Below are 25030 nucleotides of genomic sequence, written 5' to 3'. Positions count from 1 at the left end.
ATCGCGCACGGCAAGTCTACATTGGATCGTACACTTATGCGCACGGTTATGCGAATGCCTCCTTCGCGAGGTGAGTGACGTCATACTACTACGCCAGGTGGCGCCTGTATTTGGAGCTCGCGTCGGCCCACGGCCGTCAGGGTTGACAGCAATCCGAATGATAAATAGACGCCCATACTAAACGATTCATAGAGCTCAAATCGCGTGCGGCACGTTTACAATGGATCGTGTGAAAAGCATCGCGGCATGGTAGTGCAATGAATCCAGCAGCAAGGAGAACCAGCAAAGGACAGTGCCAATCCATGTATGGAAGTTGGACCAAGTGCTGCCCAGAATGAAACTATAGTGCATTTTGTTCCTCAGGCCAATACTAATTTGTAAACCGGAGCGCACTGAAATCTATCCCTGGAGTTAAGAGAAAAAAAGAGTTTTGTTTTGAATTATTTACATACAAAATATCATCGATGTATACTTACTACGCATAAGATTTCGCGATTTTGGCATTAAATAACACTCGCTATGTTGAACTTAACCATACTGCATCCGTACACCTTACTTTAGTACGACTTCGACATTATTTATAAGCGATCAAGCGCTGTTTCAGTAGTTTAGTTAGTTGATCGAAATTAATTATTTCCAAAATGGAGCAAGAAGTTGCAAGAAGCGCACGCGACATGCGAAAATGCACTGCCTGAAAGAATCACACAACCTATTCCGATTACTATGGAAACCGCGGGGAAGGGGTATCTTTGTTCAACAATTACGTCGAAACTAATAGACGTAGACTAATAAATTTACATTATTTTTGTAGAATAGCTCAAATACTAATAATACAAAGAAAATAAAACATACCTTAACGACCTAGTTTTTCTTGTGTTGGAAAATAACTGAAAAAGAAGTGAAAAAAGTCATGTTTTTTTCTAATTAAGAGCCATTTCACAAAAATATTCCGCGCGAATTTAGGTAAAAGCTGTCAACGCAACGTCAAAAGAGTAAAAAGAACGCTGAAATGGACAAAAAAATCTTGAGCCGTGACCGTATTAAGACTTGATTTAAGTTATTAATTTTAAGGTACAATGAGGTATTCAAACTTGATAAATTAATTTAAAATTTTAATAGAGTTTAATAAGTCTTTTATATTTCGATTCATAATGAAATACGAATAGGTATAATATGTAAAATATATATTAAGTACAAAATAAAGACAGTCACATAGTGAAAAAAAATCTGCCCCCTTACAGCTCCATCATCGGACCCTGGATACGAAATATTCGTCAAGGCGAATCACACAAGCCCAAACTCCATAGGGTTCTATTGTTTTGTTACGGAGGTGGCCATTGCATTTCCTCCAGATCCATTATCAGACAGAGCTAAGAAATAAATAAATAAATATTATTATAAGTAAACAAATAACTAAAATAATTCATCTTACTATCTTACTTCTTACTAGTCTTACTAATATTATAAATACGAAAGTTTGTGAATGTCTGGATGTTTGTTACACTTTCACGCAAAAACTACTGAACAGATTTTGATGAAACTTTACAGTACAGTACAGCAGTACTAGGCAGTCTGTGTTCAACTATCACTCGGGTCGGAAGTTCCTATCGCAAGACCTTTGGTTCACTCAGTTTCGATACGACTCTAGTGCTGTGTGTAATTATTTTCGTGAATACACTGAGTTTATTAATTTCTACGAGTGGATTTCATTTTGCCTGAGACCTACGCCATGAACCCTGAACCAGAAGACCCTGTCGCCAGCGACAGCGACGCTCATCCATCCCTGGCGTCGACCAGAATAACAATGTATAGGCTATAATTTATGACGTTCTGTGACAAACTAAATTTCAAGCGGGTGAAGCCGCAGGCAATACTACATATTTCATACACTAGCTTTTTGCCCGCGACTTCTTCTGCGATGAAGTGGAAAATGGTTCTAATAGAATTAAAATATTCTAAGAAAATTAATGTTGTTAAAATAAATGATTATATTTTTTGATATAAAATCTACAAATTATTATGTTTAAATATTTGAATACTTACAAAATTATGAGATCTTTCTAAAACAAAATTAAAACACTACACCTGCCGCAGATTTCTTTGTAAACAATGTTTTTTTGTTTTTCCTTCAGGTGCTAAAATCACCAGGCTATTGTGTGCGCATACTCTGGAGTATTCCACATACAACTGGTCGTCGGAGAAGCATAGATTTCCATTAAGTCTACTCCCGCTACCATATGGAACTGCTTTTTATCGAAAATTAGTATGAGCAGCTGCGCACGCGGTTGCCCGTTGCAGGTTCTATGCAACCACACTATTTTAAACCGTGGTCCCTAAGCATGAGATGGGAAACTGCACTCTCATGAATTCTCTTAAATTTGATGGTGTTAGGGGAATCCTAGGAATGAATACAGACTTTCCAATGAAATCTCCTCATCAATATTGCGAAATTGCGAGTTGCAATGCAATGTTACGTTTTCACTTGTTATTTTATTGTAATCTGACCTTGATTTTTCAAACACGTGTCAAAATAAAAAAAAATAATTTAAATCAAAAGTACTAAGGAATATTTCATTGATATCAACTTAGAAACAAGCACAGATCACAGAAACTAAAGGGAAATGTGACAAGGGACAAATTGGAACATATTGCTTGTGAAAGCAATGATGACAGTAGCGACGTCATTATGTAAACAGTTTATATTGCTTGCATAGTACTAAAGATTATTCGAACGTTGAATACTGATACCGCAGTGGATAATGAGCACATAATTTGATTTCTTTGTGTGTGTGAATTTCTAATACGACACTGAGTTTCGAACTCAGCGCATTACTTAGCATCTCTCTATATTTCTATGGAACCAAGTTATCTCCAAAATAACATTCCACACCTTTTTAACATAGTCAGGTAATAATTTTAATAAAATACGAAGCACGTCATCTATCAATAGGATATATGTATATTTTAGAAGTTAATAAATTATGCATAAAATATAAACACTAGAAGTTTAGTTAAATCGTAGAATTTCTGAAAAACAAGTACTAAAATCGTACTGAAAAAAAAGTATTAACATGTTATCTAATTTATTTATTAAACGTCGAATTTTATCAAATATTTTGTACTAAAGTTTTTGAAAATATTTTATAGCCTACATAGAAAAAAATTACGATTCTATATCGTGAAAGAATTTTTTTTCGGAGCCTATTGCTAACAATAATTGTATTAAACAAACAAACAAACAATTAAATCTTTCCTCTTTTATTAGTATAGATTTAACAACAAAGCTTCCCTCTCGAAACAAAACGCTTCTTTTTCTTCTTCACGAAACAAAACTCAAAGCGGTTAAATGAATAAACAAATCTTTGAACAATTTCACAGCACCATCTAGTCCAAAAGTAGGCAACCAATATGCTTGTGTTAAGGGTGCTAGCATAATGGATATACTTTTTTATAATTTATTTATTAAATTAAATACATGGTACCTACATATTATACATGGTTACACCCAGATCCGTCAAAGAAATTAAAATTCATCATTTCAATTTCTGCTCGGCCGGCCGACTCGAAACAGCCTCTCGGCATAGTATCAAATGTATTTGGTCGCCGTACAAATCACCGCTTTACGACACGAACGCACGTAAACGTCACGGCGGGAAAAATGACACAGGTCCTGCCTTGACGGGCGCTCGCGCCATACTAATCGATGTCGGCTTGCGCATTGTAATTTATACTGATATTCACATCAATATTTTGACAAAGTGGTTACTAATATTTAAACAATAACTATAGAAATCAATTCTACAATGAATATTCTTTATTTTGGGATACTTTTATTGCAGTTATTGCTGTGTTTTTAAACCAAAAACCACGATCAAAATGTGACGTTGTTCTTCAAATTTGCCAAATTATTTTTAGATTTTACTCAATAATGGTAATGAAATTCAAGAATCTATTTCATTAATGGACTACAAGAATGTATGTCCGATGATTACTATATATTTTTAAGCTTATTATATGAGCATAAATAATAGATACAGGACTTTGAAAATGAGTCTGCGGCAATTTTTCCGTAAAATGGTTGTGGGAGATGGGGCACTGTGAATTAAGCAAAAGAGTTTTAGTAAATCCGTTTCATTAATGGTCAACACCAAGGATTGACCTATCTTTCGCAGTTTTTAAATAATCTCTGGGTGTTGCTTAAGATAGTAATTCATGCTTCCAAAATCTTAGAAATTCGCACGAAAATGTAAAATGGCTCTTAAATCCATTCTTACTCCCTTAAAATGTATGAAACTTGTATCTGTTTTCTACTTTTACTAATAGATAATTTTATTGGCTATCGCATGATATAAAATTTTTGCTTATTAGTGTTAAGCTACCCACGCTATTACTTGTTTTTGAAGGAAGAGGTGAAACTTAAGATTCAAAACTTAAATCCTTGTAATTTTGCGAGAAATGGGTCAAGCCCTAAATTTGAAGTATTTTCACCGATAAAATTGTCCATAGATTATGCCCTTAAAGTTTGATCACTACATGCCCGGACACACTGTATATCGATGATATTTTGTATGTAAATAATTCAAAACAAAACTTTTTTTCTCTTAACTCCAGGGATAGATTTCAGTGCGCTTCGGTTTACACATTAGTATAGGCCTGAGGAACAAAATGCACTATGGGTTGATTCTGGGCAGCACTTGGTCCAGACCCTGGCACTATCCTATTGTACATTATATTTTTAGGAAGGAATCGAACCTTTCAAATCGAGTAACTTACGGAGTAAAAATTGTATTTGTAAATTCTGTTTACAGGTTCACATTGAGAAATTCGCAACTTATGAATGGTACTTCAATGGCAGCACCACACGTCGCCGGTGTAGTAGGTAAGATGTTGTTTTAATATCGAACTCAATTTCTTTACCGACCCTATGAGCACTTTCACATTTAGGCGATTTAGCAGCGCGGCAAACGCGCGGCAGACGCGCTGCCGAAAATTTCATACTATGTGACAGCGGATGCATGTTTTCACATTATAAAAACGCCGCTGCCGCGCTGCAGTCGCGCTTCTAACGCCCTAATGCTCTAAAGCCTGGTCCGTGAGCACGTAGAATCCCGTATAATGACCCCAAGCTACCCATCCTTATCGCTCGCGCGTAATTATATTGCTGTCGCGACTGTGCGACGCGCGTCCGCAGTGAGTGTGCGAGCGCGACAGCAACATAATTACGTGCGAGCGACAAGGATGGGCAGCTTGGGGTCATTGGACGGGATTCTACGTGCTCACGGACCAGGCTTTATATCTAAAGTTCCTAAAAATATTGATGATGTTTTTCTCTCCCAGCGGCCCTGATATCTGGTCTCAAGCAAAAGAACCTGCCCTACTCGCCGTACTCCATCAAGCGGGCGCTGGAGAACGCCGCCAGCTACCTGGCGCACGTGGAACCTTGGGCGCAGGGCTGCGGGCTCGTCAACATCGAGAAGGTGAGCTGTCTCTCCCAGCGGCCCTGATGCCTCCAGGAGAGCCTCCATACTCGCCGTACTCCAAGCGGGCGCTGGGAACGCCGCCAGCTACCTGGCGCACGTGGAGCCCTGGGCGCAGGGCTGCGGGCTCGTCAACATCGAGAAGGTGAGCTGTCTCTCCCAGCGGCCCTGATGCCTCCAGGAGAGCCTCCATACTCGCCGTACTCCAAGCGGGCGCTGGGAACGCCGCCAGCTACCTGGCGCACGTGGAGCCCTGGGCGCAGGGCTGCGGGCTCGTCAACATCGAGAAGGTGAGCTGTCTCTCCCAGCGGCCCTGATGCCTCCAGGAGAGCCTCCATACTCGCCGTACTCCAAGCGGGCGCTGGGAACGCCGCCAGCTACCTGGCGCACGTGGAGCCCTGGGCGCAGGGCTGCGGGCTCGTCAACATCGAGAAGGTGAGCTGTCTCTCCCAGCGGCCCTGATGCCTCCAGGGAGCCTCCATACTCGCCGTACTCCAAGCGGGCGCTGGGAACGCCGCCAGCTACCTGGCGCACGTGGAGCCCTGGGCGCAGGGCTGCGGGCTCGTCAACATCGAGAAGGTGAGCTGTCTCTCCCAGCGGCCCTGATGCCTCCAGGAGAGCCTCCATACTCGCCGTACTCCAAGCGGGCGCTGGGAACGCCGCCAGCTACCTGGCGCACGTGGAGCCCTGGGCGCAGGGCTGCGGGCTCGTCAACATCGAGAAGGTGAGCTGTCTCTCCCAGCGGCCCTGATGCCTCCAGGAGAGCCTCCATACTCGCCGTACTCCAAGCGGGCGCTGGGAACGCCGCCAGCTACCTGGCGCACGTGGAGCCCTGGGCGCAGGGCTGCGGGCTCGTCAACATCGAGAAGGTGAGCTGTCTCTCCCAGCGGCCCTGATGCCTCCAGGAGAGCCTCCATACTCGCCGTACTCCAAGCGGGCGCTGGGAACGCCGCCAGCTACCTGGCGCACGTGGAGCCCTGGGCGCAGGGCTGCGGGCTCGTCAACATCGAGAAGGTGAGCTGTCTCTCCCAGCGGCCCTGATGCCTCCAGGGAGCCTCCATACTCGCCGTACTCCAAGCGGGCGCTGGGAACGCCGCCAGCTACCTGGCGCACGTGGAGCCCTGGGCGCAGGGCTGCGGGCTCGTCAACATCGAGAAGGTGAGCTGTCTCTCCCAGCGGCCCTGATGCCTCCAGGGAGCCTCCATACTCGCCGTACTCCAAGCGGGCGCTGGGAACGCCGCCAGCTACCTATCGCACGTGGAACCCTGGGCGCAGGGCTGCGGCCTTGTTAATATTGAAAAGGTAACGTACACTCGACAGCAAATAAATCGCACCACCCGCGACAAGCACTTTCAAACGTATGCATCCCCACTTCACACCAATATTGGTACCATTCAAAAGCCTAGTTCTAAACTTCATTTCATTATAGGAAAGGTTTTTACCCCAAAATGTTTCTTTAGAAGGATCCAGAGTCACTTCTTCAAAAAATAGATAGTTACGCTTGAGCCAACTTTTATGGCTATAAAACTGTTAAGTTGGGATTAATCGCTATCCATTTGTTAAAGAGGACACGTGTGATCATTATTTGGTTTTATAACCATAAAATTTGGTCTAATTGATCCCAGAGGTGAGCCCAAAGTGAGGTCTTTTTTCAAGTCACATTTATGGTATATGTTAATCATTTATTAAGAAATTAAATGTGTTTTTCTTTAAGGATATTTGTTGGGCTTTCAAATAACACCAATATTGTTGGGGCACCATTATTGTGTCAAAAGAAAGTCTTTAAAGTTCGCGTCGCGGGTGGTTCGATTTATTTGCTGTCGAGTGTAGTTTTTGGAGGGTTATGTTCAGCATTGTATGTCCTATGGCTGAAATGATGATGATGATACAAATGTGACTCAGCTGGTACGTAAACGCTTGGAGAGTTTAAAGCTAAGAATTGACGACGCGATTTTCACCCCCGCCCGCGGCGGTTGTGGAATTGCGGTTTTATTTCAAAACTCAGGGGAGCGGTTATTTGCGACGTATGCGGCGCAAATGACCGGTTTGACACGATCGTTTTAGTTCTTTGATTGAGACCTTTGTTCAGCCGTGAACCTCATTTGGCCGAAACTGTTATCTTACCTTGATTTTTCTAAATAAAATATGTCCTCCCCAGTCGTTCGAGCTCCTCTCGACCTACCACGATGCACCAGAGCGCGACGTGACTTTCGGCATAACAATAGGAGCGAACGGCGGCAAAGGCGTGCTACTGCGGCCCAAGCCCGGCGACCACGCGCGCGACCTTGGCATCTCTGTTGAACCACACTTCGCGGAGAACCACGCCGACGAGACCAGTGAGCAACCACCTGTATACTACGTCATATAGTGCCACGGCGGTAAGGCGTGCTACTGCGGCCCAAGCCCGGCGACCACGCGCGCGACCTTGGCATCTCTGTTGAACCACACTTCGCGGAGAACCACGCCGACGAGACCAGTGAGCAACCACCTGTATACTACGTCATATAGTGCCACGGCGGTAAGGCGTGCTACTGCGGCCCAAGCCCGGCGACCACGCGCGCGACCTTGGCATCTCTGTTGAACCACACTTCGCGGAGAACCACGCCGACGAGACCAGTGAGCAACCACCTGTATACTACGTCATATAGTGCCACGGCGGTAAGGCGTGCTACTGCGGCCCAAGCCCGGCGACCACGCGCGCGACCTTGGCATCTCTGTTGAACCACACTTCGCGGAGAACCACGCCGACGAGACCAGTGAGCAACCACCTGTATACTACGTCATATAGTGCCACGGCGGTAAGGCGTGCTACTGCGGCCCAAGCCCGGCGACCACGCGCGCGACCTTGGCATCTCTGTCGAGCCGCACTTCGCGGAGAACCACGCCGACGAGACCAGTGAGCAACCTGTATACTACGTCATATAGTGCCACGGCGGTAAGGCGTGCTACTGCGGCCCAAGCCCGGCGACCACGCGCGCGACCTTGGCATCTCTGTCGAGCCGCACTTCGCGGAGAACCACGCCGACGAGACCAGTGAGCAACCTGTATACTACGTCATATAGTGCCACGGCGGTAAGGCGTGCTACTGCGGCCCAAGCCCGGCGACCACGCGCGCGACCTTGGCATCTCTGTCGAGCCGCACTTCGCGGAGAACCACGCCGACGAGACCAGTGAGCAACCACCTGTATACTACGTCATATAGTGCCACGGCGGTAAGGCGTGCTACTGCGGCCCAAGCCCGGCGACCACGCGCGCGACCTTGGCATCTCTGTCGAGCCGCACTTCGCGGAGAACCACGCCGACGAGACCAGTGAGCAACCACCTTTATATTACGTCGTAAAATGCTTTTAAAGCCCGGTCTGTGAGCACGTAGAATTTTGTCCAATGACCCCAAGCTACCCATCCTTATCGCGTAATTATATTGCTGTCGCGACTGTGCGACGGGCGCCCGCAGTGAGTGTGCGAGCGCGACAGCAACATAATTACGCGCGAGCGATAAGGATGGGTAGCTTGGGGTCATTGGACAAAATTCTACGTGCTCACAGACCAGACTATAGACTAAGAGCTAGTGAACGCCAGACCTACGTAATTTTATAAAAGCTGAAAGTTTGTCAGCGTATGCTCCCAATATAGGTTAGAATGTTGGTGAATCATGAAGATTGGGTCATTGTGGCTTTGGCAGCTAGCCTAAAAAAACTGTCTGGCAAGGAGTTGAAACTGTAAAAACTGTGTGGCTGATGAGGAAACTACTAATCATTGCCCAAATTAATTTTTTGGTATAACGTAAGAAGAATTACAGTCTATTGAATATACAGAAAAAGCCACCGTAAAAGTGAGACTTACGTTATACCATAAAAGCTGATTTTTATGACGATGACCCAAACTTCATGATTCACTAGCATTCTAACCTATATTGGGAGCATACGATGACAAACTTTCTGTATAAAATGATGACGTAGGTCTGGCGTTCACTAGCTCTTAGTCTATTTGGTCGAGGGAAGCGCGGGGTGCGGGGAGTTTGATCCGAGCAATCCGAGCGTCATTATTATACTGTGCGTGTACACTCATAGATGATTTAGCGTGTACTGATAACACTCAATCATTAGCGGAAGAAAGGTGGGGCGCGTCTTCGTGGACGAAACGATCTATACGCACTGAGCGATAGGAACGGTCAGTGGGCAACGTGAGATTCTCCCCGCTAAAAGGGCCGAAGATGTCCTCCTCCAATGAAATGGAGCCGCGAGTTATTGTCCTAACTTAGACGTTGTGCTTAGACAACAGTGAACAAGCCTTATTACGACATTGGAATGGACTGGATTCTTTTGTCAACGACCAGTTTCGTTTCTTTTTTGTTATATTTCACTCACGATTAGTCTTTTTTTGAAGGGACAGGTTGGCGCCATCATTAGTTGAGCTACTTTCTAACAAATATTTTTTTGGTTTATAGGCTGTTCCAAGAAAGCAAGTTGTTTTAAGATTGAAAAAATACCTTGTACTTATGGTATGAATATGTTTTATTCATGTTTCAGTTACAAAACATCACATTGTATCACTTGGTTTCAATAAAATAAGAATAGAATACATAATGTTAGCTATATTTCCCAATTAGTCATTAGTCAAGTATATTTTAGTATTGTGTAGAATTACATGTAAATAATGTAATGAAGTTTTTTCTTTTGCTGAGTTTACTCGTATATTTAAATTTGTTTACATTAAAAAAGTAAGTACCCAATAGTCTTGTTGGATTAAATCGATCTTTATGTAGAACATTATATGTGTTATGCTCATTACTTAGGCGATTATCACACTGCACCGCGCTCCGCCGCAGTCCGCGTGATTACATATAACGAATAACGCGCGCAAACGCGTTGTCAGTGTGTTGTGTCGCGCGTGTTTTCTATACAAACTGAGGTACTTGCATATAATGATTAAATCTGTCGTCCCGCGTACCGCGGCGGAGCGCGGTGCAGTGTGATAATTGCCTTAGAGACGTTATTCAAAACTATATTAGTTTCTGTCACCCCAAAATGTATTACGTGCGGGGTAGATCCCCACTTACTGACAGCAAGAAGACAAGCTAAACAGGTGTGTCGTTCCAGACACATCGCTGATCCCGAAGCAGATCGAGTTTGGGCTGCGACTAGTGCTGACCTGTGACGCGCCGTGGGTGTCGCTACCGGCTTATTTGGATATGAGCAACACGTCGCGACCTTTCGCTGTCAGAGTGGATACGACGGCGTTGCCGCATGGAGCTCATTATACCAGGTAATAGACTGTGCCCTGATCACATACAAATATCATAACGTTTTCAAAACAGCGTCACTATGATTTTAAAAGGAACACGATTTCACGATCATAAAAGTATTCATGCTCAGAGCACTTTAATGTTGTGAGATTACCAGTAATTAAGTCGATATTTTCATGTAAAAAATATGCGTTATGGCAAGACGTGCTGTCGACTTATGGTATAGTAATGGAGCTCAAATTGTAGCTAAGTTTGTGGAAACTAAAAAATCTCACCCAATATTTTTATTGCTCCTATAATGTTGTCACACACGTAACATCATCAATTCATTTAGTCTGCACTGCAGGAACACGGCCCTCTCTAAGAGGCGAATATAGGATTTGGTCTCCTTACGACGGCCAGACGGGTTGAGGAAGCCTGTAGCCTTATTCACGTAACAAAACTTCAACGACAACAAATCGCTGAATGCGATCCTATCGAGTAATCGTTTTATCGAAATGACCCTTGTGAATACGGATTTAGAACTGTTTTTCAATGGGACGACGTAACAAAACTTCAATGACAACAAATCGCTGAGTTGCGATCCTATCGAGTAATCGTTCTATCAAAATGACCATTGTGAATACTATTACTACTACTACTATTACTACATACTATTTAAGAATTGGAAATTCTCCTTTATCGTCTCACGTATCCATGACAAGAATGGAGATGGTCCACGTTTATTATTTATTCCAATATATTAATGTCCACAACGAATACTTTTCCAGCATAAACGCCTACGACGCGTCGTGCACAGAGAAAGGCCCAGTGTTCCGCGTGCCGATCACAGTGCTACAGCCGCAGCCGCTGAGTTACACCGCCTCTGCGCCCGACCTGGCCGTCTCTGATGAGCTGTTCAGACCCGCTGCTATCAAGAGGCACTTTGTGATCGGTGAGCATATCCTCGTTTCAACCTCCCCAAGGATACCCTTAGGATTAGGATAAGGGAACCCTTTGAAAAAGGGTTCCCGGCCGGTTCTGTGCCAGTCGAGATCTTGGAGACTGGACGGGGCACATAGCTTGTAGAAAGATGGCTGTTAGCGCAGAGTTCTGGAAATTTAATCAAAGGCCAGAGAAAGGTCCAGTGTTCCGCTACACCGCCTCCGCGCCCGACCTGGCCGTCTATGATGAGTTGTTCAGACCTGCTGCTATCAAGAGGCACTTTGTGATCGGTGAGCATATCCTCGTTTCATTCAAAACACTACAGGATGAAGGCCTCCTCTCAAGGATTCTCAATGAAAAGACAAAGGACAAAAGCCTCCCGGTGGTTCCTGCGTTGCCCATGACCTTTACTAGATCGTCGGTCCACTGATTGGGAGGCACTGGGCGGGGCATATAGCTCGTAGAATGATGGCCGAAAGGTACTCGAGTGGGTAAAAGGCCCGGTGTTCTGCGTAGCCGCTGCGTTACACTGCCTCCGCGCCCGACCTGGCCGTCTCTGATGAGCTGTTCCGACCTGCTGCTATCAAGAGGCACTTTGTGATCGGTGAGCATATCCTCGTTTCAACCTCCTCAAGGATACCCTTAGGATTAGGAAAAAACCCTTTGAAAAAGGGTTCCCGGCCGGTTCTGTGCCAGTCGCGATCTTGGAGACTGGACGGGGCACATAGCTTGTAGAAAGATGGCTTTTAGCGCAGAGTTCTGGAAATTTAACCAAAGGCCAGAGAAAGGTCCAGTGTTCCGCTCCCACCGTCTCCCCTGGCCGTCTCTGATGAGCTGTTCAGACCCGCTGCTATCAAGAGGCACTTTGTGATCGGTGAGCATATCCTCGTTTCATTCTAAACATTGCAGGATGAAGACCTCCTGCTAAGGATTCCCAATCAAAAGACAAGGGACAAAGGGTTTCCGGCCGGTCTTGCGTTGCCCGTGACCTTTACTAGATTGTCGGTCCACTGATTGATTGGGAGGCACTGGGCGGGGCATATAGCTCGTAGAATGGTGGCCGTTGGCGCGGATAAATTCTCGAGTGGAGACGATCAAAGGCCGGTGAAAGGCCCAGTGTTCCGCGTACCCATCACAGTGCTACAGCCTCAGCCGCTGAGTTACACCGCCTCCGCGCCCGACCTGGCCGTCTCTGACGAGCTTTTCAGACCTGCTGCTATCAAGAGGCACTTTGTGATCGGTGAGCATATTCTCGTTTCAACCTCCTCAAGGATACCCTTAGGATTAGGAAAAAACCCTTTGAAAAAGGGTTCCCGGCCGGTTCTGTGCCAGTCGCGATCTTGGAGACTGGACGGGGCACATAGCTTGTAGAAAGATGGCTTTTAGCGCAGAGTTCTGGAAATTTAACCAAAGGCCAGAGAAAGGTCCAGTGTTCCGCTCCCACCGTCTCCCCTGGCCGTCTCTGATGAGCTGTTCAGACCCGCTGCTATCAAGAGGCACTTTGTGATCGGTGAGCATATCCTCGTTTCATTCTAAACATTGCAGGATGAAGACCTCCTGCTAAGGATTCCCAATCAAAAGACAAGGGACAAAGGGTTTCCGGCCGGTCTTGCGTTGCCCGTGACCTTTACTAGATTGTCGGTCCACTGATTGATTGGGAGGCACTGGGCGGGGCATATAGCTCGTAGAATGGTGGCCGTTGGCGCGGATAAATTCTCGAGTGGAGACGATCAAAGGCCGGTGAAAGGCCCAGTGTTCCGCGTACCCATCACAGTGCTACAGCCTCAGCCGCTGAGTTACACCGCCTCCGCGCCCGACCTGGCCGTCTCTGACGAGCTTTTCAGACCTGCTGCTATCAAGAGGCACTTTGTGATCGGTGAGCATATTCTCGTTTCAACCTCCCCAAGGATACCCTTAGGATTAGGATAAGGGAACCCTTTGAAAAAGGGTTCCCGGCCGGTTCTGTGCCAGTCGCGATCTTGGAGACTGGACGGGGCACATAGCTTGTAGAAAGATGGCTTTTAGCGCAGAGTTCTGGAAATTTAATCAAAGGCCAGAGAAAGGTCCAGTGTTCCTCTCCCACCGCCTCCCCTGGCCGTCTCTGATGAGCTGTTCAGACCCGCTGCTATCAAGAGGCACTTTGTGATCGGTGAGCATATCCTCGTTTCATTCTAAACATTGCAGGATGAAGACCTCCTGCTAAGGATTCCCAATCAAAAGACAAGGGACAAAGGGTTTCCGGCCGGTCTTGCGTTGCCCGTGACCTTTACTAGATTGTCGGTCCACTGATTGATTGGGAGGCACTGGGCGGGGCATATAGCTCGTAGAATGGTGGCCGTTGGCGCGGATAAATTCTCGAGTGGAGACGATCAAAGGCCGGTGAAAGGCCCAGTGTTCCGCGTACCCATCACAGTGCTACAGCCTCAGCCGCTGAGTTACACCGCCTCCGCGCCCGACCTGGCCGTCTCTGACGAGCTTTTCAGACCTGCTGCTATCAAGAGGCACTTTGTGATCGGTGAGCATATTCTCGTTTCAACCTCCCCAAGGATACCCTTAGGATTAGGATAAGGGAACCCTTTGAAAAAGGGTTCCCGGCCGGTTCTGTGCCAGTCGCGATCTTGGAGACTGGACGGGGCACATAGCTTGTAGAAAGATGGCTTTTAGCGCAGAGTTCTGGAAATTTAACCAAAGGCCTGAGAAAGGTCCAGTGTTCCGCTACACCGCCTCCGCGCCCGACCTGGCCGTCTCTGACGAGCTGTTCCGACCTGCTGCTATCAAGAGGCACTTTGTGATCGGTGAGCATATCCTCGTTTCATCCAGGTTACTAGTGCAGGATGAAAGCCTCATGCTAAGGATTCCCTAAGGATTTCCACTCGGTCTTCCGCTGCCCCCCCCCCCCCCCCCTATCCAGGCACTTCCCGCGACCAGGCCAGACATAGCTCTTAGAATGATGGGCTTATAGAATCATTTTACAAGCTATATGCCTCGCCCATTACCACTTGTTAGCGCCACCTATTGGTTGAACATGTATCACATATTATTGTTAAGTTTTGTTTCCACATCATTTCTAACTCTAAGGGCCTTGCCACACTAGCGGATTGCAAGCGGAGCAGCGGGCATACTGCGGTCGACAAAATGCTTGCAAAAAGTCGCGCCGCTCCGCGTTGAAACCGCTTGTAATCCGCCAGTGTGGCAAGCCCCTTAGAGTCAGAAATGATGTGGAAACAAAACTTAAGAATGGGTGATATTACATGTTCAACCAATAGGTGGCGCTAACAAGTGGTAATGGGCGGGGCATGTAGCTTGTAGAATAATTCTATAAGCCCATCATTCTAAGAGCTATGTGTCTGGCCTTAAAGCCGTATTTTTATTTTGAGATCTAAAATAAATCTCAACATACCATGCTCATTGATCAGTCTCTCCTTACCAACAATGCGACGTATCTGAAAAGTAAGCATCCGAAGGTGTCCACAGTGCCTCCGGACGCCACGTGGGGTGTGCTCAAGATGTGGACCAGGGAGCAGGACAAGACGGGCCGCTTCCTCGTGCACGCCATGCAGATACTGCCGCGACGGTCCTGCCGCTGCCACGAGACGCAGAAGATGCTAAACGTTACCACCGACGCGCCCACCGTTCTGCCCTTCCAAGTCATGGTGAGCTAACATTGTCATTAGCATTGGTATAGATCGTGCCGTGCCATCCATGAAGACGCGCCCCACTATTCTTCCGCTAATGTTTGAGTGTAATCCGTACACGAATAAGCCATACACGCACACTACAATAATGTCTCTCGGATTGCTCGGATCAAACTCCCCGCACATCACGCTTCCCTCAACCAAAAATTGGTTGGGCGCGTCTTCGTGGGTGGCACTATCTGTAGCAATGGTAGTCGTTCTACCATTTATTTTATTCACCAAACTTCATGCGGGTTGACGCGATTATCACCTCTCACATAATGTGAGCACGTAAAATTTTGTCCAATGACCCCAAACTACCCATCTTTATCGCTCGCGCGTAATTATGTTGCTGTCGCGCTCGCACACTCACTGCGGGCGCCCGTCGCACAGTCGCGACAGCAATATGTATGTCACCGTAAGATTATAAACATCGTTTGATTACAATCTATCTCGTGAGATTGTAAACTGTCGAAAAATTGTGAACCGTAACATATGATTGCAATTTAACGCATTATTTTTCGCTTTATAGTAATCTATCGATGGGAAGCGGTCAAATTGTGATCTCAGGCGCTGATTGGTTGAACGTTATGTGCCTCCCGGCACTCGCCATATTTGTTTGTTATTTGGTTTGTTGTTAAATGTAAACTATTGTTTTTGTGATTATAAATTAATTTCGTGTTAAAAATAACAAATCTATAGAATTAGTTATGTAAAATTATTGTGGACGTAAAAGAATCTGTGATAAACCAACGAATTAGTGCTAGTTTCAGAACATAACGTAAATTACATAAATTTTTCGTGTTTTAGTATTTGTATGCGTGTGAACTTAAGTGATCTCATTGAATACTATTTGCCATGTCGGATATTGAGCCTGGTCAACAAAATACCTCTGAAAAAACAGGTATTGTTAATCCGAACGAATTTACCATAGAGTTACAAAAATATTACAGTGGGCATAATGAAAATAGTAAAAAATTAGAATGGACAAATCAAAGAATATAAAGTATAATAAAATTGTTAGATGAGTAGGTACAGCTTAATTAAATCTCAAGGTATTTTAATTTGTGTTAGACGACAAAATGATTGATTTTTTATAAGTTTTTTTTTTTTTATAATTTCCCAATTTTAGTTCGTGTTTGAGGACAAAATAACCGTTTTTGTGTTTCATTTTATTTTTTGTTACACGACAAAAATTTTTTAATAAAAGTTTTTGAAGTGTATTTATTTTATTTAACTAACACCTCTATTTCATTTCTAACTCTGTGGGGACAAAGAACGGCTGGTCGTGATTGGTCGCTCTTACAATAAGATCGACCAATCAGGAAGAGCTTTCGGACAGTTGACAATTTGACGCGGGACAGATTGTAATTTTACAGTTTCACATCGATAGATTACAATATAGCGAAAAATAATGCGTTAAATTGCAATCATATGTTACGGTTCACAATTTTTCGACAGTTTACAATCTCACGAGATAGATTGTAATCGAACGATGTTTGTAATCTTACGGTGACATGTATAAACGCGCGAGCGATAAGGATGGGTAGCTTGGGGTCGTTGGACAAAATTATACGTGCTCACGGACCAGGCTTTAGTTTTGCTAAAAGTCAATCTTGACGTAAACCTGTAAAATAGACTATTTACACCATCAATCAATTGACGTTTTAAAACTGTCAAAACGAGACCCTCCCAATTCTCCCATAGATTTTGTATGGCAATACAAGCAAGTGACGCCACTATTTTGGCAACTCAATTAAACTACTTTTTTCAATTACAATGAAAAATCTTAATTTACAGTTTTTAAGACCAGAATGAAGTGTCTTTAAAAAAAGTCGTGAGAACGAATTATTGGGGAATGGTGTCAAATAGTCTGTTACAACAGTCTGGGTCTCCACAGGTAGGATTTCCTGCGCATGATGTTATAGATAGGCGATTCAGCTCACGCAGCGTAGTTTGATGAATTTCCTTATAATAATACGCTCCCTCGCTTGAAATTGGTACCGATTTATCTCAGAGGACGCCATACGATAATTTAAATTTAAATTATTTTATTGCATGCGTTTCAATAAGTCTCTTTTGATTTTACGACATGCTCTCATAAATACACAATGAGGGCTATCGTTTTAGCGCTCACCAGTTAGCGCCACTGTAGAGTAAGGTCCTGTCACTTGCTACTAGCGAAGACAGTGGCGTCAACTTGTGAGCGCTAAAGTGGTAGGAGGACTATCGCATTTGCACTCATCAAGATGGCGCCACTGTAGAGTAAGGTCCTGTCAATCGCCAGGGGTGCCAACTGTTAAGTATAAAAACGATAGCCCTCATTAAAAGTTGACTATTTCTTCCCAGGGCGGCGCGCCGCTTGAGATAGCAATCGCGAAGTACTGGGCGAACATCGGCGAGGTGACCGTATCCTACGAGGTGGAGTTCCACGGCGTCAAGCCCGACTGCGGCCCGCGCCTCGTGCTCGCGGCCGCCGACGGCATGCGAGCGGTTACGCTGCGCGCGCGCCGGCTACACGACTTGCAGCCACATGCCGTGCTGAAGTATGCTGAGCCGGTTTATAGGTGAGTAACTTATACTAAGGCCCAGTCCGTGAGCACGTAGAATTTCGTCCAATGACCCCAAGCTACCCATCCTTATTGCTCGCGCGTAATTATATTGCTGTCGCGACTGTGCGACACGCGCCCGCAGTGAGTGTGCGAGCGCGACAGCAACATAATTACGCGCGAGCGATAAGGATAGGTAGCTTGGGGTCATTGGACAAAATTCTACGTGCTCATGGACCAGACTATACTCGTCATTATAATCGCACCTCGTGTGAGCGGTCACGCTGCGCACGCGCCGCTTACACGATCTACAGCCGCATGCCGTGCTGAAGTATGCTGAGCCTGTTTATAGGTGAGTCCAAACAGACTAGTATTTACTGTACTACTATTGGTCATTGAACATAACTACAGGAAAGCGTTCAGTGCGTTAGACAGCATGCGAGCGGTCACGCTTCGCGCGCGCCGGCTACGCGATCTACAGCCGCATGCGGTGTTGAAGTATGCTGAACCAGTTTATAGGTGAGTAACTATGATACTAAAACCCGGTCTGTGAGCACGTAGAATTTCGTCCAATGACCCCAAGCTACTCATCCTTATCGCTCGCGCGTTATATTGCTGTCGCGACCGTGCGACGGGCGCCCGCAGTGAGTGTGCGAGCGCGACAGCAACATAATTACGCGCGAGCGATAAGGATCTATAGGTAGCTTGGGGTCATTGGACAAAATTCTACGTGCTCACAGACCGGGCTTAGTAATAGGGTAAACGCTTCTACATACTTGTCATCATCACTGCGCCTCGTGGTAACTGCCGCGTATGGCATGCGAGCGGTCACGCTGCGCGCGCGCCGTTTGCACGATCTACAGCCGCATGCTGTGTTGAAATATGCTGAGCCGGTCTGCAGGTAAGTCACCTAGCCAGCACCTATAATTTTTTTTTGATTATTAGCAATTTGTTTTGCACAAATTACTAATAGTCCCGTTAGCCCCTCGTGTTAAGCTTGTGTTACGAGTGGGCTCACCACAATAGTCGAGCGGCGGTGGGATTCGAACCCGCGTTCACTACTTCACTATCGTGGCTATATATTACACTACTGCTCGTCATCAGCTGCGTCCACACCGGGCGCATGGGCTCACGAGCCAAGCTGGTTATCCTGCTCACTCAAGAGTAGAGTGAGAAGGATGACAAGCGTGTCTCGCGAGCCAATGTGGACCCAGCTATCGACACCGCGCCTCGTGCTCGCGGCTGCCGACGGCATGCGAGCGGTCACGCTGCGCGCGCGCCGGCTACACGATCTACAGCCGCATGCCGTGCTGAAGTATGCTGAGCCGGTTTATAGGTGAGTCCAAACCATAGAGATGTAGAGAGATGCCAATTGCCAACTAATGCGCTGAGTTTGAAACTCAGTGTCGCATTAGAAATTCACACACACAAAGCAATCAAAATATGTGCTCATTATCCACTGCGGTACCAGTACTCAACGTTCGAATAATCTTTAGTACTACGCAAGCAATGTAATTTGTTTAAATTATGACGTCGCTGCTGTCATCATTGCTGTTACGTGCAATGTGTTCTGTTTTTGGGCATATTGCCACAGAATAATAAATAAGTACTTCGTACAGAAGTTTTACTTCGCGAAGGTATTTAAAAAAAATTATGCTCAATGTCATTAACAATATGGTGTAATTTAGCCTGTCTCAAGAGTCAAGCACCATTTTGTTGACAAACGTCAGTGATCGGCACTGCGCCGAAGCTATAGGGCTGACTTCGGTAAAATGATGTGACGTGAGGTGCCAAACTGCGGAAAATGGCGGAGGAAATACATGATTTAGCATGAATTATTATGAATAATATTAACTACTTATTTACTCTCAGTGTCTTGAGGCAACTTAAAAAAGTACATTCTGTGTTTTTATTATTATTTAGGCAGTTAAAAACTGAACAGTATTTAGTACACCATTTTCTTTATTTACTTCCATCATACACAAGAATACGCGTGCGTGAGTCAATGTTCGCTCGTATGTGAGGCCTTGTCGAATAGTATCCTGTAGGTGGGCCATCGTGCGTGTTTTGTTTTCGATGTAAACTTGCGGAGATGAACAGGCCTGATATTGCTGCGACACCAGCCCCGCCCCCTTGTCACATATCCCTTTAAATCTGTGGTCCAAACAGACTAAAGCCTGTTCCGTGAGCACGTAGAATCCCGTCCAATGATCCCAAGCTACCCATCCTTATCGCTCGCGCGTAATTATGTTGCTGTCGCGACTGTGCGACGGGCGCCCGCAGTGAGTGTGCGAGCGCGACAGCAACATAATTACGCGCGAGCGATAAGGATAGGTAGCTTGGGGTCATTGGACAAAATTCTACGTGCTCACGGACCAAACTATAGTAGAGTAGACAATACTGTTACTTGTCATCGTTGGGCCGTTTAGATTCAACTATAGAAGAGCATACAGCGCCGCGGACGGCATGCATGTTTAGATCCGACGTCGGCGCAGAAAAGCTCTTCAAGCAGCACTACCGATTGGAAAACGAAGTGTAGGTAGGCCTCCCACTCCGAGGACCGACGATCTGTAATGGTCGTTATGGAAAATAGAAATACTTTAGGGGAGACCTTTGTCGTCTTTTGGTTAAAAATTATATGCTAACTAAACGGGCTAGTGAAGGATAGTCTGGTGTTTGCTCCTTAATCCCTTAAACTCCTTTACAGTACTCATGGGAAGAGTAGGAGAGATCCCATTATCTTCTGGATCACACTGGCCCTATTATACGAATCTAGGCTAAGTTTTTGTACCGTAACAGTTTTTATTCTTATTCTAATTTTAATTTTAACAGGCCAGCAGAGTCAAAAATCACCCCGCTGACGGCGCGGGACGTGATCCCGCCCAGCCGCCAGATATACCAGCTCATCAACACATACAACTTCCACGTGCCTAAGGCGGCAGAGGTCAGTCTTAAATAATAATAATAGACATTGCAATCCCTAACAGTCACAATATTCACAAAACAATTTCGGAAAAAGTTACAAAAAATATACGGATTTAAAGCAGGAAATCATGAGATTATGCAACTAAAATAGAGTAATGATTATACCGCTTGTGCTCTCTAGCACGGGAGTTATACCAAACCAACTAAAAAATAGTTTAAACGCATTAGACTTGCCGACGAGTACCTTTTATAATATGCAGAAAGCTGCAATCCTCAATACGTGCCGAATTGTACGGCGATTCCTACAAGAGGACCATCACTTGGTTAACAACCCGTGAGGTCTTCTTTTTCAACACCGGAACAAGTTCCGAGAGTCCAAAAGACAAAAATGATAATAATAATGGGCCCGCTCCGCTGCCGGCGGATATACTAGTTTTAAGTTTTTTTTTTATAATGTAATTTTATTATATTTTTTGTAATTTACATTGTAAAAGAAATATTTAAAATTATTTAAATTACAAAAAATAAATAATAGAAGGAAATATAAATAAAGACATAATAATAATAATAAATAATAAAAGTTTATTTAACAACTTTAACATTTTACATTGCTTACATTGCATTGTTGTACATACATTTCCTTAAAGACCCGTTTAATGCTAAGGTTGTACCGACATACGCTTCAGTTCAGTTATACTTATGTTATTTCTATAATCAAGGAGAAGGTCTCCTATAAACGCCGTAGACCGCCTACAGCGTCACGCTTTAGACTGCGTCACAATGCTTACCATAAAGATGTATTGTTATGGTCTCCTTCGTCTGTTGAAATTGGCGTATGGCGTCCATAGAAAAATTTTACTGACGCCGTACGCAGTGTCAACTAGGAGACCCTACGGTCTCCTATCAAACGCTATACGTGGCGTAAGGCTACCCTTAAGGTGTATGATTATGCCTGGCAGGAAGTTAACCATGAAGCATAACCTTAACATGATATCCATTGTCCGTTCATATTAAGTCTATCATTTTAATTTAATTATTTATGTTGTGTTATAGGAACTTTAATTATTAAGTTATGAGAAAAACGGCATTTGCGCTCACTAGTTGGCGCCACTGGTGAATTACTTATTATACAGTGGCGCCATTTGTGAGAAAGCAAATGCTGTAGTCCTTCTGTCGCTTACCGGTTGGCGTTACTGTCTTACGCTTTTGCAAGTAATAAAGGTTTAGCCAAACCAACGCGATCACACGCGATCAGCCGGCGCGCAGCGATCGCGATCAATGCATTTAAGTCTAATCGCCATCGTTACACGCCGGCTGATCGCGTGTGATCGCGTTGGTTTGACTGAATCTTAAGACCTTGCACTTTAGTGGCGCCAATTAGTAAACGCAAATATGTTAACCCTCATTGTTTTTTTTTGATGGAACGTAGTGTATTTCCGTTAAATTCGTTAAAATTTTTAACCACATAATTAAAAAATAAAAAATAAAATCAAAGGTAAAAACAATTTATTCATGTATTTGTAGTGGTTTAGAACGGACTACTATGCTGAGAGGTTCCGGGTTCGATTCTCAGCCGGGCAGAAATGATGAATTTTAATTTCTGTGACGGGTCTGGGTGTTTTCTATGTCTAATATGTATGTATTTACAGAAAAAATATTTAAGTATGTTTATATCCGTTGTCTAGTACCCATAGTATAAGCTTTGCTTAGTTTGGGGCTACCGGCGCAGTGTAAAATGCCCAAGGATATTTATTATTATTTATTTTGTTCTACTTCGTTGTCAGGTGTCGCCGATCGTGTCTCTGCTGTGCGACATGCTGTACGAGTCGGAGTTCGAGGCGCAGATGTGGATGCTGTACAACAGCGCCAAGCAGCTTATGGCCGTCGGCGACGCATACCCCTCCAAGGTCAGCCCTGAAATAAATAAAAAAATTCTTGTATGAAAATCTTTCCGAATTGAAATTTGGATTTGGTTTTGGTTTAATGAGGGCTATCGTTTTTATACTTAACAGTTGGCACCCCTGGCGATTGACAGGACCTTACTCTACAGTGGCGCCAACTGGTGAGCGCTAAAACGATAGCCCTCATTGCCTGTCCTATTAGTTTCTAGATAGTCATATTATGGTTACTGATGGTGTAGTGAGTGCGTGTACTTTATACAATGGAGCTTTGAAGTCTTTATTAGAATACAATTACCTACTTATCTTCCCACGTTGCTCTAACTTTGAGATTTATGTGTGCATTTCTTTTGTTTTAATATTTTTTTTTTTACACCGAATTGTTTTTGAAAACCGGAATAAAAACTAATGTCCTTTCCCGGCACTCAAACTTCATCAAAATTCATGTCAAATTATATCAAAATCGGTTCAGTGGTCTAGGCGTGAAAGCGACACACAGAGCGAGTTTTGTTTAGTTTTTTGAGACTTTCGCATTGAAAATATTAGTAGGACTAGGGATACATTGATGTAATAGATGCACGGACGATGATTTTTTATCAAAACTGGAAATAACATTACAGTACAGACGACGTCACTAAACTAAAAATTTTAACATCATATGTAATAAGCGGTTCCGCATTACGCCCGAACCAAATCCGTCAAAATACGAATCTAAAAAGAATTCGGATGATAGAAATAGGATCTAAACTGTTTTACAAATTTTAATGTTCTACGACCACGCTGGGGCTTGCTTTCACCGATTTGTATCGGACTTGGTGCGAAAACGCTCTCGTTCGTTCGTTCGTTTCAGCCGAAAGACGTCCACTGCTGGACAAAGGCCTCTCCCAAGGATTTCCACAAAGATCGTCGGTCCACCTAGTGGGAGGCCTAATACGATAATACGATAAACCGCTCTAAAGCCTTGATCACACGTACCGAGTAAACGGGCGGGACAGTAAAATGTTTACTCGGTCGAGACAGTTGGTTGAGCGAGTCACATACTCGAGCACTCGGCGAAATGTTCATACACACCGTGTACTCGGCCGAGAGCACTGTCTCGCCCGTTTGCTCGGTACGTGTGATCAAGGCTTAATACGAGCTACACTCGGCATCAAATAAATCGCACCTCCCGCGACAAGCACTTATCAAACGTATGCATCCCCACTTCCCACCAACGTTGGTACCATTTGAAAGCCTAGTTCTAAACTTCATTTCATTAAAGGAAAGGTTTTTACTCCAAAAATGCGTCTTTACAAGGATCCAGTCACTTCTTCAAAAAATAGGTAGTTACGCTATAGCCATTTTTTATGACTAAAACTGTTAAGGGGGTCCTGCACAGAATCTTTAAAATTGACATATTTTTAAATCACGAGTGCTCTGCGATTAGTGACTTAAATTCATCAAATGAACTTGTTTAGGGTAGCTCAATCCTTGCTCTAGGTCGCCGCCTTTTCGAAATTTTAAATAAATACGTAAAAAATTGATAAACAACATTTAAAATGGAGACATATGGAAAATTTATTTCTTCGAGAACTTTGTTAATTTAACGTATGAAGCAATAATTCTTATATGGAAATGTTCAAATTAATATTTTGAAGGTCGCCCCCTTTTTCGTTTTTGGTATTAATGCATTAATATTGAGAATTTTTGATTTCCCAAAAAAAAACTTTGCCGTGAAGAAATCAACAGGCGTTTTGCTTTATCGTAGCTGTCAAGTGTCAAATGTGTGTTTGTCAATCCTTTACAGAGTAGTGTAGACAGCAGAGCGTGCAAATAGTATCTCTTTTGTTATGACTTCGATTGTTACGAAAAATATTTTACTTATTTTAGATATTATGGCTAGAAAACCCTTGCAACCTTTCTCTGCCGTACCTACAACTTACCATATTCCATTTTCTGTCATTTTCATAATATTTTGTTTCAGTATAGAAATGTTTGAAAATAGTCCCACTAATATTATAAATGCCAAAGTTTGGATGTCTGGATGTTTGTTACTCTTTCACGCAAAAGCTACTGAACGGATTTTAATGAAACTGTACAGTATTATTGTTTATAACCCAGATTAACATATTATGGGCTATAATTTATGACGATCAGCGACAAACTAAATTCCACCCGGGTTAAGCCAGCTAGTACCTATAAATAACTAAGTAATTGATGGGTACTGTGGGTCTAGACATAGTGCACATTATAATCGCAAACCAGTCGAAAAATGGTCGAAAAGCCTTTTTTTTTTTGTATGAAGAGTGTCAAAAACGGATTCGATTTTCAATTCGATAAAAAAAATGCAAATTGTCTA

At 44.2% G+C, this 25030-nt stretch overlaps 1 protein-coding gene across 1 annotated transcript in view; it reads left to right on the top strand.

Annotated features, from left to right (window-relative positions):
- LOC135076849 (tripeptidyl-peptidase 2) overlaps positions 1-25030 on the top strand; it is a 60002-nt gene that overhangs the window by 16470 nt on the left and 18502 nt on the right. Inside the window, exons 10-18 of the mRNA XM_063971319.1 lie at positions 4809-4879; positions 5338-5477; positions 7636-7813; positions 10577-10742; positions 11493-11656; positions 15121-15299; positions 17670-17887; positions 20702-20813; positions 22579-22701. Of these exons, the coding sequence (XP_063827389.1) occupies positions 4809-4879; positions 5338-5477; positions 7636-7813; positions 10577-10742; positions 11493-11656; positions 15121-15299; positions 17670-17887; positions 20702-20813; positions 22579-22701 (1351 nt within the window). The remainder of the gene's footprint in view (positions 1-4808; positions 4880-5337; positions 5478-7635; positions 7814-10576; positions 10743-11492; positions 11657-15120; positions 15300-17669; positions 17888-20701; positions 20814-22578; positions 22702-25030) is intronic.

The sequence above is a fragment of the Ostrinia nubilalis genome, chromosome 1, assembly GCF_963855985.1.
Source record: "Ostrinia nubilalis chromosome 1, ilOstNubi1.1, whole genome shotgun sequence".
NCBI classification, from domain to species: domain Eukaryota; kingdom Metazoa; phylum Arthropoda; class Insecta; order Lepidoptera; family Crambidae; genus Ostrinia; species Ostrinia nubilalis.
Note: the sequence above shows the minus strand (reverse complement) of the source record. Positions and strands in the feature narration are given on the sequence as shown.